The sequence below is a fragment of the Pinus tabuliformis genome, chromosome 7 (assembly GCF_031772625.1).
Source record: "Pinus tabuliformis cultivar Carrire ecotype Pingquan chromosome 7, CPIR1, whole genome shotgun sequence".
Lineage (NCBI taxonomy): Eukaryota > Viridiplantae > Streptophyta > Pinopsida > Pinales > Pinaceae > Pinus > Pinus tabuliformis.
The window spans coordinates 2004084705-2004096935 of NC_142293.1; the positions used below are offsets into that span (position 1 = coordinate 2004084705).

Genomic DNA, 12231 nt, shown 5'->3' on the forward strand with positions numbered 1-12231 from the left:
TCTCCATTTTCTTTTCAGCTCCTTGTGCCTGCTTCCTGGCTTCTTGTAGTTCAAACTTAAGGGAGGAGACCTCAACCTTGTACTGTCCAATCTCTTCTACAAGCTTATTCACTCTCTTGTGTCTTTGTTCAAGCTGACTTGTCAAGGCATCTGCCTGCTTCTTTGCTTCATTTAGCTGATTTGTCATGGATATGACTTCTTCATGATGTTTCTTCTTGCATTGATCAAGCTCCTTCTTAAGCTTAGCGAGCTCTTCATCCCTTTCTCTTACCTGAAGCTTGATGAGGTCAACCTTCTCATTCTCAGCTTCTATGATGGGTTCATAACTTTCTTCTTGACTCATTGTCATGGTCAGTGCTCCCTTTGCATGAAGGTCATGCAGTCTGTCCCATATATCCTTTGCTGATGTATATTTTCCTAGATTCCTCTTCACAGAATCAGGCAGTCCATCCAAGATAGTCTTTGCTGCTTGTGCATCATACTCCATGGATTCTTTATCCTTCTTGCTGTCATCAATCACTGACTCCCAGACTTCAATCCCCTCAAACATTAGGAAAGCCCTCATCTTTATTTCCCATACATCAAAGTTTCCATCAAACTTTGGAGCTTCAAATAGAATGTATTCTAATGGATTGCCTTCTAGTTTAGTAGAGGAGGGAGACACATTTTTAGCAGGCTTGGAGGCTTTCTTCTTTGACCTTGCCATTCTTATCTAGGCTTTAAATACTTGACTGTTTTTTTTTAAATCACTGACTGTTTCTTCAATAATAACTCAAAAACTTGAGAAATACCTGAATCCCTTTGGCTGAAACTTCACACTGCTGGAGAGGTTTGACTGCAGCAACAACACCTTCCTTCAGCTTCTTTGAGTCTTCAAAGAGCCTGGACTAGCTCCGATACCACTGTTGGGTATTTTTCAATGGGGAAATACCAAAACCAGACAAACAAACACCACAGAGCCAATGCTCTGTTTCCAGTGTTCTAGGATCTTTTGCACAGCGAAGCTATTAAAAACAAAATGACTCAAAACAGTCCATTTCACAGCCATAAAATACTTCTATTGCTTAAAAACAAAAACTGTTACACACTTCGTCCTCTGCGCAGAGAGGGATTCACTGGAGAAACTCTGTCTCCTCATTTCTGGTCTTCCACTGCTGTGGGCATTACAACAACTTCTGTTTTACAATGGGGTAAAAAATTACATCCCCTGCTCCTGATATCTCGCACTGCTGTGCGTTTAACATTTACCACAAAATTACATACGCCTCTGTTCAGTTTTTTTTTACCGCACTGCTGTGCGTTCATTACAACAAAAAATTCACCACCGCCACCGTGCGCAGGCACAACATTGCTCTTTGTTCTCTGAGCAATTACTCCCGTGCAGCACACCACACTTTTGCCTATTCTCACTTTACCGCACTGCTGTGCGTTCAATATATGGCACAAAACAAAAACATGCACGTCCTCGGTGCGCAGTCACCATACCCAAAAGACTTATTTCATTTTATTTACGACCACACACGCGGGCTTACATAACATATAAAAAACATACATAAAAAAACGTGGCCCATACTAATATTAAAGGCCCACACCTAAACTACGTACATGCATATATAAAAATATATAAAACTATACGCCCATACCCATATTAATGGGTCTCCACCAAAACTACGTATATATAAAAAATATGATAATGTGCCCATAACCATTTAAAGGGCGTTCACCAAAAAAAACTACGTCAAGCATTAAAATCATTAACTCTTCCATTCTCGGCGGTCAACCAATAGTCTTTTACTCCACGCAAAATTAATTCGCTGCAGGCCCGTATGCAACTTACGCGATCGACGGCTGAGGACGCGCGAGGAGATCGGACGGCGGAGATTGATATCGGACCAGGTAAGATGCGCCAACGATAACGCGCGAAATTTGACGTTGGCTTATGTCATGCGGGTGACACGCGTCGCCTCCATAGTTTATCGGAGCCCAACAATACGGAAACCACCTTTATGCAAAAGCGGTGCGATATGCCTGAGCGGGTTTGTGGTTTTGTTCTGGCGGTTTTGGGTTGCTGCCGTATTGTCCACGTCCGCCTGCACGGTGTTGCGACCTGCAGTTGGAATTACCATTCCAACATTTATTATAATTAATATTTTAAATATATTCGAAGATAATAAATTGACTTCACTAAATTTTAATATAAATCAATCATTTAATTTTATAAAAGAAAATTAAATCAATTTCCTAAATAGAATTGAGAATAGAAATTTCGAAACAAAATATAATAATTTTTTTACATATTTTATAATTTAAATTTTTTTATATATTTCATAGGAAGAATTTGAAAATGAACCAAACAAAATAATAAAAATATTTCATCACCACCCAACCCAAAATTAAAATTAGGTAAATTGCTTTTTCATGAACATTAAAACTGACTACCTCTTAAACCCACTCTAGCTAGAAAATAATCGTATATTTAATATATTTCATTGACAAATCACTAGTTCAGCTTCCATTCCTGAAGAATGACCGTTGTGACGCCTAAAGAAAGCTACTGCACTGCCTTCCCACGTGTTGTTTAATAAAAAGTGCAAAACGTCTATTTATGGTACAAAAGATTTTGCACTCATTTTTAATAAAGTTGTCATTCTGATCCTATGTTGGCCTTTGGCCTTTCGTCACTATCATCAGATAGTGGCCACTGGCCCGTCTCAGGACGAATGTAGTGGTTTACGTTTAACCTAATTAAACAAACATGAACAGCCTTATTTTGACACCGCTCGACCTTGCATAATGAAGCAACTTTACGTACACACAAAATATGATTCGATCTCGCATGATAAAGTAACTTTACGTACACACAAAATATGATTCGATCTCGCATGATAAAGTAACTTTACGTACTCGAAAAGCCGTCTTTCTCGGATTTAACGAATAAATAAATGTACGTTGGGACGAGTTGAGAGCATGACAGACTGCACTGGGATTCTCCTCTATACCATAAGTGGTCCTCGTCACGACAAAAGTTGTTACAGAGTCCATCACGGGCTGCAGCAGACTGTGTTTATTCATTTATCTTATTCTCGCCAAAACTGTTATCCTGCAAAGGGAGATGAACAGAGGAGGAGTCGCCACTGAGAGATTATATAGAAGCTGTTGGTTGAGAGTCTGTTGGATAGATCAGATCATCATGGGTAGATCTCGCAGTTGCTTCATTGCAAAATCCGATGGTGAGTGTCTTAAAAGCGGGGCTTGGACTCCTAGCGAGGATAAGATTTTGAATGATTGCATTAAAATTCATGGAGTTGGTCCGTGGAAATCTATTGCAAAGAAATCGGGTGAATATATCTTATAATAATCTTCACAATCCTTGTATTCTTTGTTTGTGCAAGTCTAATGATGAGTTATCCTGGAATTTGAATGAAAATAACTGTGTTTATCATGAGAAGCTAAATGTAAAAATATATTAAGCCGAAGAAATTGGTTTTGTAGGCCTAAAACGATGTGCTAAGAGTTGTAGATTCCGTTGGTTGAACTATCTTCGTCCAGATGTCAAGAGGGGAAATATTTCCCAGGACGAAGAGGAGCTCCTCATCAGATTACATCGTCTTCTTGGTAATCGGTATGTGAGTCAGCAATAATCTCTCTGGAATAAGTATCTAACAAGATTTGCTAATTTGGTATAAAGCACAGTGTATTGAATCAAAAGTTATTACAATGGTTTCATAATCCTCATATATATACACATAGAGAGATAGTAAGGTGCAATGATTATGGAATGTAATGTGATCACATGTGCAGATGGTCATTGATAGCAGGGCGACTTCCTGGTCGATCGGATAATGAAATAAAGAATTACTGGAACACCCACTTGAGAAAGAGGTTACAAATGGGTGAATTAGAACCCGAACTCCATAAGCCCTTCAAGAGAATGGATATGCCTTCTGACTCCAGTAATTATAATGAGAAAGATGTAGAAGATATATATGATGGCCTGCCAGCCCTGAAAACAAGGTCAGGGAGATACAGGGAAAACGAAGTAGTAGACGTAGAAAATCTTAATTGTGATGATAATTATGACCATCTACCAGATTCCCATGATGGTATTAATCCAGAAAAAGAAGAGGACATGAAAGCAGCAGATGATCATGTTGGTGAAATAGATGCCTCCAAATCATGGTGCCAATTATTGTTGGAGGATTGTACGGGGGATTATCGGTACGATCGATTGGAGTATGTTCAAGGCCTTCAAACAAACAGAGTTAATCGTCAGTCTCCCTCCGTTTCCCCAAGTGGAAGTGAAATATTGCAGGAAAAGCAATCTTCTTCCTCTTGCAATTTACTCGAAGAGGAATTCTTGCAGACCGAGAATTTTAATTCGACGTACTTCGAAAATTTAGTAGCGTTGGACAAGCTGTACTCTCTTCTCGTATAAAATATTATAAGATAATGAAAGAAAAGAGTAGACGGTCGGAGGAGATTAAGAAAAGTTATCTCTACCGCAGGCCGCTGACAGCGAATTTGGTTTTTGATAAAAAGGTAGAAGAATATTGTCAACACCCAATCTACTCTGCCAAAAAGGACAAATCAATCTCCGGGTTGGCGAGTTCTATATATTTTCCAGATGCTTTTATAGCTGTCTGCTGTGTATGCTGCACATGAATCTAGGGCTATCGAGATATTTTATATTTTAGCACCTCATGTCCTTACTGCTATGTGGCCTTATAATCTCTGTTCTGCTGCCATACTAGGGCAATTCAGTCATTTTATATTTAGGCACGTCATTGTCCCCACTGTTTTGTGGCTTTATAATTTCTTTTCTGGTATCATAAGTTTATTAAGATGTTTATGTAGCCTATTATCCGTCTAAATTTCTATTAAAATATAACTTTTCCTCAATTTTCAAATTGATAGGTTTATGGAAGAAGAATGTGGTTAACCATATGATGTTGGTATCAAAATTATCTGAAATTATGTTAATTAAATCGAACCTTAACCGCTAGATGCTGTTATGAAAATCATGGGAAGCTACGTTGACTGTAATAGAGGACATAAACCTTATTAAAAAAGCAATTATTATGTATGTCATAGATATTTCATACATGTAATTTATTTTCACTACAAATTATATTTTAGAATGTGTGTGGAAATATTTAATTATTAAATTATTAGTGATGTTAGGTTCAAATAGAGAAAAGTCTATTTGTTAGTGAAACTTGATTAGATTTCTTTGGTTTTGGGATTTTAATTTTAATTTCAATTAGTTTAGTCTTCGGATATTTATTTAATTAAAAATTTGTATTTTTTAAATAATTTATTTATTTTAAAATTATTATTATTATATTATACAATTATATAAATAAAAATAATGTATATAAAACTAATACATTATTGTTATTATTTTTGTAATAATCTCTATTCTCATTTTATAACTCTCTTAACTTAATATTGATATTTGAATAGGTCTAGACCTAATTCCATTAGTCACAAGAAGAGAAGACCCAAAGCATATGAAGAGTAAAGCAAATATTAGACATTCTTTTTTTTTATCTATCTATTGTATTGGTTTTTAATGTTTGTTATGAATCTAGAGGTTTTTTACACTAGCTCAATTCATAATTGTTATGTATGGTCTCTAACTCCCTTTTCTCGAGACTAATTATTAAATTGGAAATATATTTAATCTAAGTTTTGTGGTTTTGACTTAGTAATTTAGAATTTAGATCATATTATTTTTATTATATGAATTGAATTAGTTTATAGTAGTAATTTCTATGTTTATATGTTTATTTCGAATATATGTTTTTTTATTGATTTTATTTATAAACAAGTAACTTTATGAAATTATTACAATAACTTTTTACATCTAAGTTGAGTAATAGAAATACATTACATTATTTAGTTTCTTTTGCATTTATTCTTGATGTTCATTATTAGAATAGGTACAGTCTAATCTATATTCTTAAAAAAAATAAAAAAAATAAAAATTCATTTTAATAACTATTTGTCTTTTATTTCTTAGTTTTAATTTTGATTTATAATTTCATATATAAATTAATTTTTTTTTTATTATTATTTCTCGTAATAATTATATTTTTATTCTTTATGTTACATTCTTATTTTGATTTTTTCTACATTGTATGATAATTATTTATATATATTTTAATATCATGAACTATTATTTAATTCTTATATATTATTTTATTTAATTGATATTTTAGTTATACACATAATAATTTAATTTTATTGTATTTATATATTTTAAGTAATCGACTAAATTAAATTTATTAACGAATAGTTCTAGGAATATAACATTAGTTGAAATATATATAATTAGTGTAGATTAGTAATAGTTTTCCCTCGACATTCTTCTTAGTTTGACGAGGAATCGAAAGGGTAATAGAGCCTCGAGGAAAAGCACACTAAACCACTAAAGCTATTAAAAATCAGTTCAAATATATATAATTAGTGTAGATTAGTAATAGTTTTCCCTCGACATTCTTCTTAGTTTGACGAGGAATCGAAAGGGTAATAGAGCCTCGAGGAAAAGCACACTAAACCACTAAAGCTATTAAAAATCTCTAGTTATGGTGGTCTCTCCTTTGTTGACTGTGAAACTTGCATCAATAAAACATAAATTATTTTGAGAAATAAATCCATTATAAAACTATATTGAAAACAATTTTTTATAATAAAATTGTGGCGAGAGGCTTTCTATACCTAAGTATATGAGGGAGATGTTTTCACGTATGTTACATTAAAAAAAATATTAAAAATTATGAAGGATATGTTGTCACATAACGTAATGTTACATTAAAAAAATATTAAAAAAAATATATGTGTCGGTTAATATATATGGTATATGCTGAAGATATGTGTAATGTTTCTAAATATGTGTCGACTAATATATATTGTATATGCTGAAGATATGTGTAACGTTACTTTAAGATAAGAAAAAATAGTTACTAAAATATCTTAGCCTAGATGCCTAAACTATTTAGAATGTCTAGCAGTTGGGTAGGGTCCTTTGCCACCTCCCTTCAAGATCTCTCATTTTTCATTGTCACCTCCTCTGAAGATCTTAGCATTTATTCATTTTTTTTTTACTCTAATAAACCATTTTTTACACTTGTTATTGTTGAGGATTTCTCTTAGGCACCATCTACTTCATTATGGGTCCTTCATGTTACAAATCTTTTTGGAAACATCTAATTATGGATCCAGTGGGTCAAACCTTCTTGAACATTCATAATTAATTTGTATCAATTATGCCCTTTCTCAAGTATGTATCCGTGGAATATAACACATTTTCTAAGGAAAATATCAATAGTACGAGGTTTGGAACACAAGGATATCTATCAAACCCTATAACATAATTGTTACTTATGCAACACCTCTCTAAACAACTAATCAATATTCACTAATTACATCTTGATGTGATCTTCTTTCCTATGTATATCACTCAAGTTGTTTTTGTAAAGATCTAAGTTTAATTGTTCTTATATTCTTCAATTTTCCTGGCAATAAAACTTTCATATTAATGCTAAATATATATGTAACTTTGTTTCTTCTCCTTCACACTTACCTCCAACTCTTTTACAAAGATTCTTATCATTGTTTTGCTTTCTTCTTTAAAAGAAGTGCTAAATATGTATGTAACGTTGTTTCTTCTCATTCACACTTACCTCCATCACCTTTACAAAGATTCTTATCATTGTTTTGATTTCTTCTTTAAAATATTTTTGTTTTGTGCTCATATTTTTTATTTCCTTTGTCGCCTGCCAAAAATGTGAATGACTGGTCTCCTTCACACCATGGGAAGTTTTATCCCAACTAGGGCAAGGGAGTTGTTACATTGTCTAATTTTTCAAGGGAATCTTGGGCGATTACAAAACACTTTGATCATTAATTAGGTAAATTAAGAGTGTTTTAGTGCATTGTATTGGACACTAGGTTAAAATTTGTTTTCTAGCCAGGAGGAGCATTTTGCACAACCTCATTCAAGGAAATTTCTTCACTTTTATTTATTTTTTACCTTAGAGAATTAAGTTGACTAACTAAATTTTGTAAAAACTTAGAAGAGAAAGCTATAGCAAGGAATGTTTTAACAATAAACATATTGCAACAAAATCTTTCACAATACACCCATTCACCTTCAATCGAAAATAATAAAAACAATTAAACAATTAATTTCTCACTTTAATTCATATAATGAATTATAAAACCCTAATTAAGGGAGTTATAATTTGTCATTCTTTTGCATTTTTTTGTAAATCTCTCCTAAAAAAATAAAAATCTTTATAATAACACAAATTGGATAGATTTTATCTTAATGCTTTATATTTTTATAAACTTAATACATACCTGTAAACCATGCAGAAATTTCAAAACAAAACTATAATATTTTCTTATATATTATTATAATTAAAAAATACTTATATTTATTATAATTAATCTTTTAAGTGTATTAGTGGAAAAGGTGTAAATAAATTGACTTCCCTAACTTTTAATATAAATCAATGATTTTATTTTATAAAGGAAAATTAAATCAATTTGCCAGAAAGAAAATGAGAATGGAAATTTTAAAACAAAATTACAATAACTCTTTTACCTATTTTATAATTTAAAATTGTTTATATTTATTATAATTAATATTTAAGTGTATTTGTGAATAAATTGACTAGGCCAACTTTTAATATAATTCAATGATTTAATTTCAGGAAAGAAAATTAATTCAATTTCATATGAAGTTGAGAATGAACCCAACAAAATAAAAATATTTCATCACCAGCCCACCCAAAATTAGGTAAATTGCTTTTTCACCAACATTAAAACTTACTACCTCTTAAGCCAACCCAAAATTAGGTGAATTGCTTTTTCACCAACATTAAAACTTACTACCTCTTAAACCCACTCTAGGTAGAAAATAATGATATATTTTAATATATTTGATTGACAAATCACTCGTTTAGCTTCCATTCCTGAAGAATGACCGTTGTGACGCCTAAAGAAAGCTACTACACTGCCTTCCCACGTGTCGTTTAATAAAAGTGCAAAACGTCTATTTATGGTACAAAAGATTTGCACTCATGTTTAATAAAGTTGTCATTCTGATCCTATGTTCGCAAATGCCAGAGGCCTTTGGTCTGGCATTTTGGTCTTTCGTGACTATCATCAGATAGTGGCCACTGGCCCGCCTCAGGACGAATGTAGTGGTTTAGGTTTAACCTAACAAAACAAACATGGACAGCCTGATTTTGCCACCGCTCGACCTTGCATAATAAAGTAACTTCACGTACACACAAAATATGATTCGAAAGCCGTGTTTCTCGGATTTAAAGAATAAATAAATCTACGTAGGGACGAGTTGAGAGCATGGCAGACTTCACTGGGATTCTCCTCTATACCATAAGTGGTCCTCGGCACGACAAAAGTTGTTATAAAGTCCATCACTGGCTGCAGCAGACTGCCTTTATTCATTTATCTTATTCTGGCCAAAACTGTTGTCCTGCAAAGGGAGATGAACAGAGGAGGAGTGGCCACTTAGAGATTATATAGAAGCTGTTGGTTGAGAGTCTGTTGGATAGATCAGATCATACATAATGGGTAGATCTCGCAGTTGCTTCGGTGCAAAATCCAATGGTAAGCGTCTCAAAATCGGGGCTTGGACTCCTAGCGAGGATAAGATTTTGAATGTTTGCATTAAAATTCATGCAGTTGGTCCGTGGAAATCTATTGCAAAGAAATCGGGTGAATATATCTTATAATAATCTTCACAGTCCTTGATTCTTTGTTTGTGCAAGTCTAGTGATGAGTGATCCTGGAATTTGAATGAAAATAACTGTGTTTGTCATGAGAAGCTAAGTGTAAAAATATATTAAGCCGAAGAAATTGGTTTTGTCGGCCTAAAACGATGTGCCAAGAGTTGTAGATTCTGTTGGTTGAACTATCTTCGTCCAGATATTAAGAGGGGAATTATTTCCCCGGACGAGGAGGAGCTCCTCGTGAGATTACATCGTCTTCTTGATAATCGCTATGTGAGTCAGCGATATAATCTCTGGAATAAGTATCTAACAAGTTTTGCTAATTTGGTATAAAGCTCAGTGTATTCAATCAAAACTTATTACAATGATTTCATAATCCTCATATATATACACATAGAGAGATAGTAAGGTGAAATGAGTATGGAATGTAATGTGATCACATGTGCAGATTGTCATTGATAGCAGGGCGACTTCCTGGTCGATCGGATAATGAAATAAAGAATTACTGGAACACCCACTTGAGAAAGAGGTTACAAATGGGTGAATTAGGACCGAAACTCCATAAGCCCTTCAAGAGAATGGATATGCCGTTTGACTCAAGTAATTATAATGAGAAAGATGTCGAAGATATATCTGATGGCTTTTCTCAAAATGTTGGGAATTGGATAATCCAACTCTCCTCGTTAATGGCAGTGTAGAAGGATAATTCAACGCTCCATGTATGTTTCGGGCATGTGCTTAACAATAGTGATGTGTCTGTCTATTAAAACCTGTAAATTTTGGTGTAACCACAATCGTGACTCCAACACAAAATACAGCCCTAAAAACAAGGTCTAGTGAGATACAAGGAAAAGGAAGTAGTAGACGTAGAGAATCTTGATTGTGACCATATACGGATTCCCATAATGGTATTAATCTAGAACAAGAAGACGACAAAAAAGCAGCAGATGGTTGTGTTGGTGAAATAGATGCCTCCAAATCATGGTGCAAATTATTGTTGGAGGATTGGACGACAATCATGACTCCAACACAATATAGCCTTGAAAACAAGGTCAGTGAGATACGGGGAAAAGGAAGTAGTAGACGTAGAGAATCTTGAGTGAGATACAAGGAAAAGGAAGTAGTAGACTTAGAGAATCTTGATTGTTATAAATATGGCCATATACCAGATTCCCATGATGGTATTAATCTAGAACAAGAAGAGGACAAAAAAAGGAGTAGATGATCGTGTTGGTAAAATAGATGCCTCCAAATCATGGTGCCAATTATGGTTGGAGGATTGTACGTGGGATTATCGGTACGATCGATTGGACTTTGTTCAAGGCCTTTAAACAAACAAAGTTAATCATCAATCTCCCTCCATTTTGTTGAAATAATAATTTCAACTGTAGTGCTTGCCGGAACCCGCCATCAAACAACGACTGCAAACTGTTCTTTATTTTTGGAAAACCGCCTGAAGATTCCCCACATCGCTCTTACGGAACAGTGGTATTTCTCGAGAGGGCAGTGAGCATATTCAATAGCTCACATGTCTGAGTGGTTTTGTCAACAAGTTTTCCCCGGCGCGTAAAGTTCAACAAGAAAGGGCTATGCAAGATTGACCGTCAGTCGTCCGATTATTGAGGGCAAGATCAATGGTTATGGTAGCTCATGAGAGTGAGGGTACTTCACTGCTACCTATCCCTGGATCTTCCGTGAGATATTATGGCTTTTGAATGTAGGTAAAGGTTTTAATTTTTTTTTTTTAATGCACAAAAGTCGTTTGTTTTACGATACAAGTAAAAATGAAAAGTCATGTTTTTTTTAGTTGTTCTAGAGTATGTAATATGCATCAGCGTAGAAACAATTTTTTTTTGAGAATATGAAATGAGAGATGCAGCAGCGCGTATGTAAGGAATTTTATTACACACAGTAGTGTTATTTTTTCTCAGTGCAGGGACAGAGTATTTTTTTTGGTAATGCACAGTAGTGTAGAAGCAGAGGACTCTGATGTTTGTTTTTAATCTCCCACTTCCATGAAAACAGAGGATTTCGGTTTCACTTGTTGGTTGAAAGTTTTCTAGTTTTATTCAGAAGAATCCCTCTGTGGGAGGAAGAATTTTGTAACTGTTGTCTTGTAAATGAATGCAAATTTCTTTTGTGTGTGTGTTGTTGAAACTCTGTCTTCAGCAAAAACAATTTTTTTTGTTCCTCTGTGTTAAAAATAGAGCATTATTCTCTGTTCATTTTTGTTTGAAATTATCAGAAATTCCCAACATGGTATTAGAGCTTGTTCAGGCTCTTTGAAGGTGTCAAAGAAGCTGAAGGAAGGATTTCTTGTTGCAGATGCTTCTCCAGCAGAGTGAAGACTCAGTCAAGAAAGAATCGAAGGTATTACTCAAGTTAGTTTTTGTGTTACTATTGAGGACAATTAGTTATTTTAAATACATAGTCAAGTATTTTGAAGCAGAGTTAAGAGTGCAAGAAT

The 12231-nt window shown here is 34.0% G+C and overlaps 2 protein-coding genes across 3 annotated transcripts; both read left to right on the forward strand.

The window, feature by feature from the left end:
• Positions 1-2981: 2981 nt before the first annotated feature.
• LOC149256514 (transcription factor MYB8-like) lies at positions 2982-4847 on the forward strand. 2 transcript variants are annotated; one of them, XM_089457449.1, is made up of 3 exons: positions 2982-3230; positions 3493-3622; positions 3802-4847. In XM_089457449.1, exons 1-3 carry the CDS (start codon positions 3113-3115, stop codon positions 4433-4435), a joined length of 882 nt encoding a protein of 293 aa, XP_089313575.1. In that variant the 5' UTR covers positions 2982-3112; the 3' UTR covers positions 4436-4847. The 2 variants fall into 2 exon arrangements, with proteins under 2 accessions (XP_089313575.1, XP_089313574.1); XM_089457448.1 differs by having other exon boundaries at positions 2982-3338; positions 3802-4844.
• Positions 4848-9602: 4755 nt separating this feature from the next.
• Positions 9603-10462, forward strand: LOC149256515 (transcription repressor MYB5-like). Its single transcript, XM_089455391.1, has 3 exons — positions 9603-9750; positions 9961-10066; positions 10213-10462. The coding sequence occupies exons 1-3, from the start codon at positions 9603-9605 to the stop codon at positions 10460-10462; spliced, it is 504 nt and encodes a 167-aa protein (XP_089311517.1).
• The last annotated feature ends 1769 nt before the right edge of the window (positions 10463-12231 follow it).

What these genes read in the sequence shown, in the direction of transcription:
- LOC149256514 (XM_089457448.1), top strand. Translation starts at nt 3,113, where the DNA reads ATGAACAGAGGAGGAGTCGCCACTGAGAGATTATATAGAAGCTGTTGG. An exon ending in ATCTATTGCAAAGAAATCGG is followed by an intron (nt 3,339 to 3,492) that starts GTGAATATATCT and finishes TTGGTTTTGTAG; the next exon opens with GCCTAAAACGATGTGCTAAG. An exon ending in CATCGTCTTCTTGGTAATCG is followed by an intron (nt 3,623 to 3,801) that starts GTATGTGAGTCA and finishes TCACATGTGCAG; the next exon opens with ATGGTCATTGATAGCAGGGC.
- LOC149256515 (XM_089455391.1), top strand. Translation starts at nt 9,603, where the DNA reads ATGGGTAGATCTCGCAGTTGCTTCGGTGCAAAATCCAATGGTAAGCGT. An exon ending in ATCTATTGCAAAGAAATCGG is followed by an intron (nt 9,751 to 9,960) that starts GTGAATATATCT and finishes ATCTTCGTCCAG; the next exon opens with ATATTAAGAGGGGAATTATT. An exon ending in CGATATAATCTCTGGAATAA is followed by an intron (nt 10,067 to 10,212) that starts GTATCTAACAAG and finishes TCACATGTGCAG; the next exon opens with ATTGTCATTGATAGCAGGGC.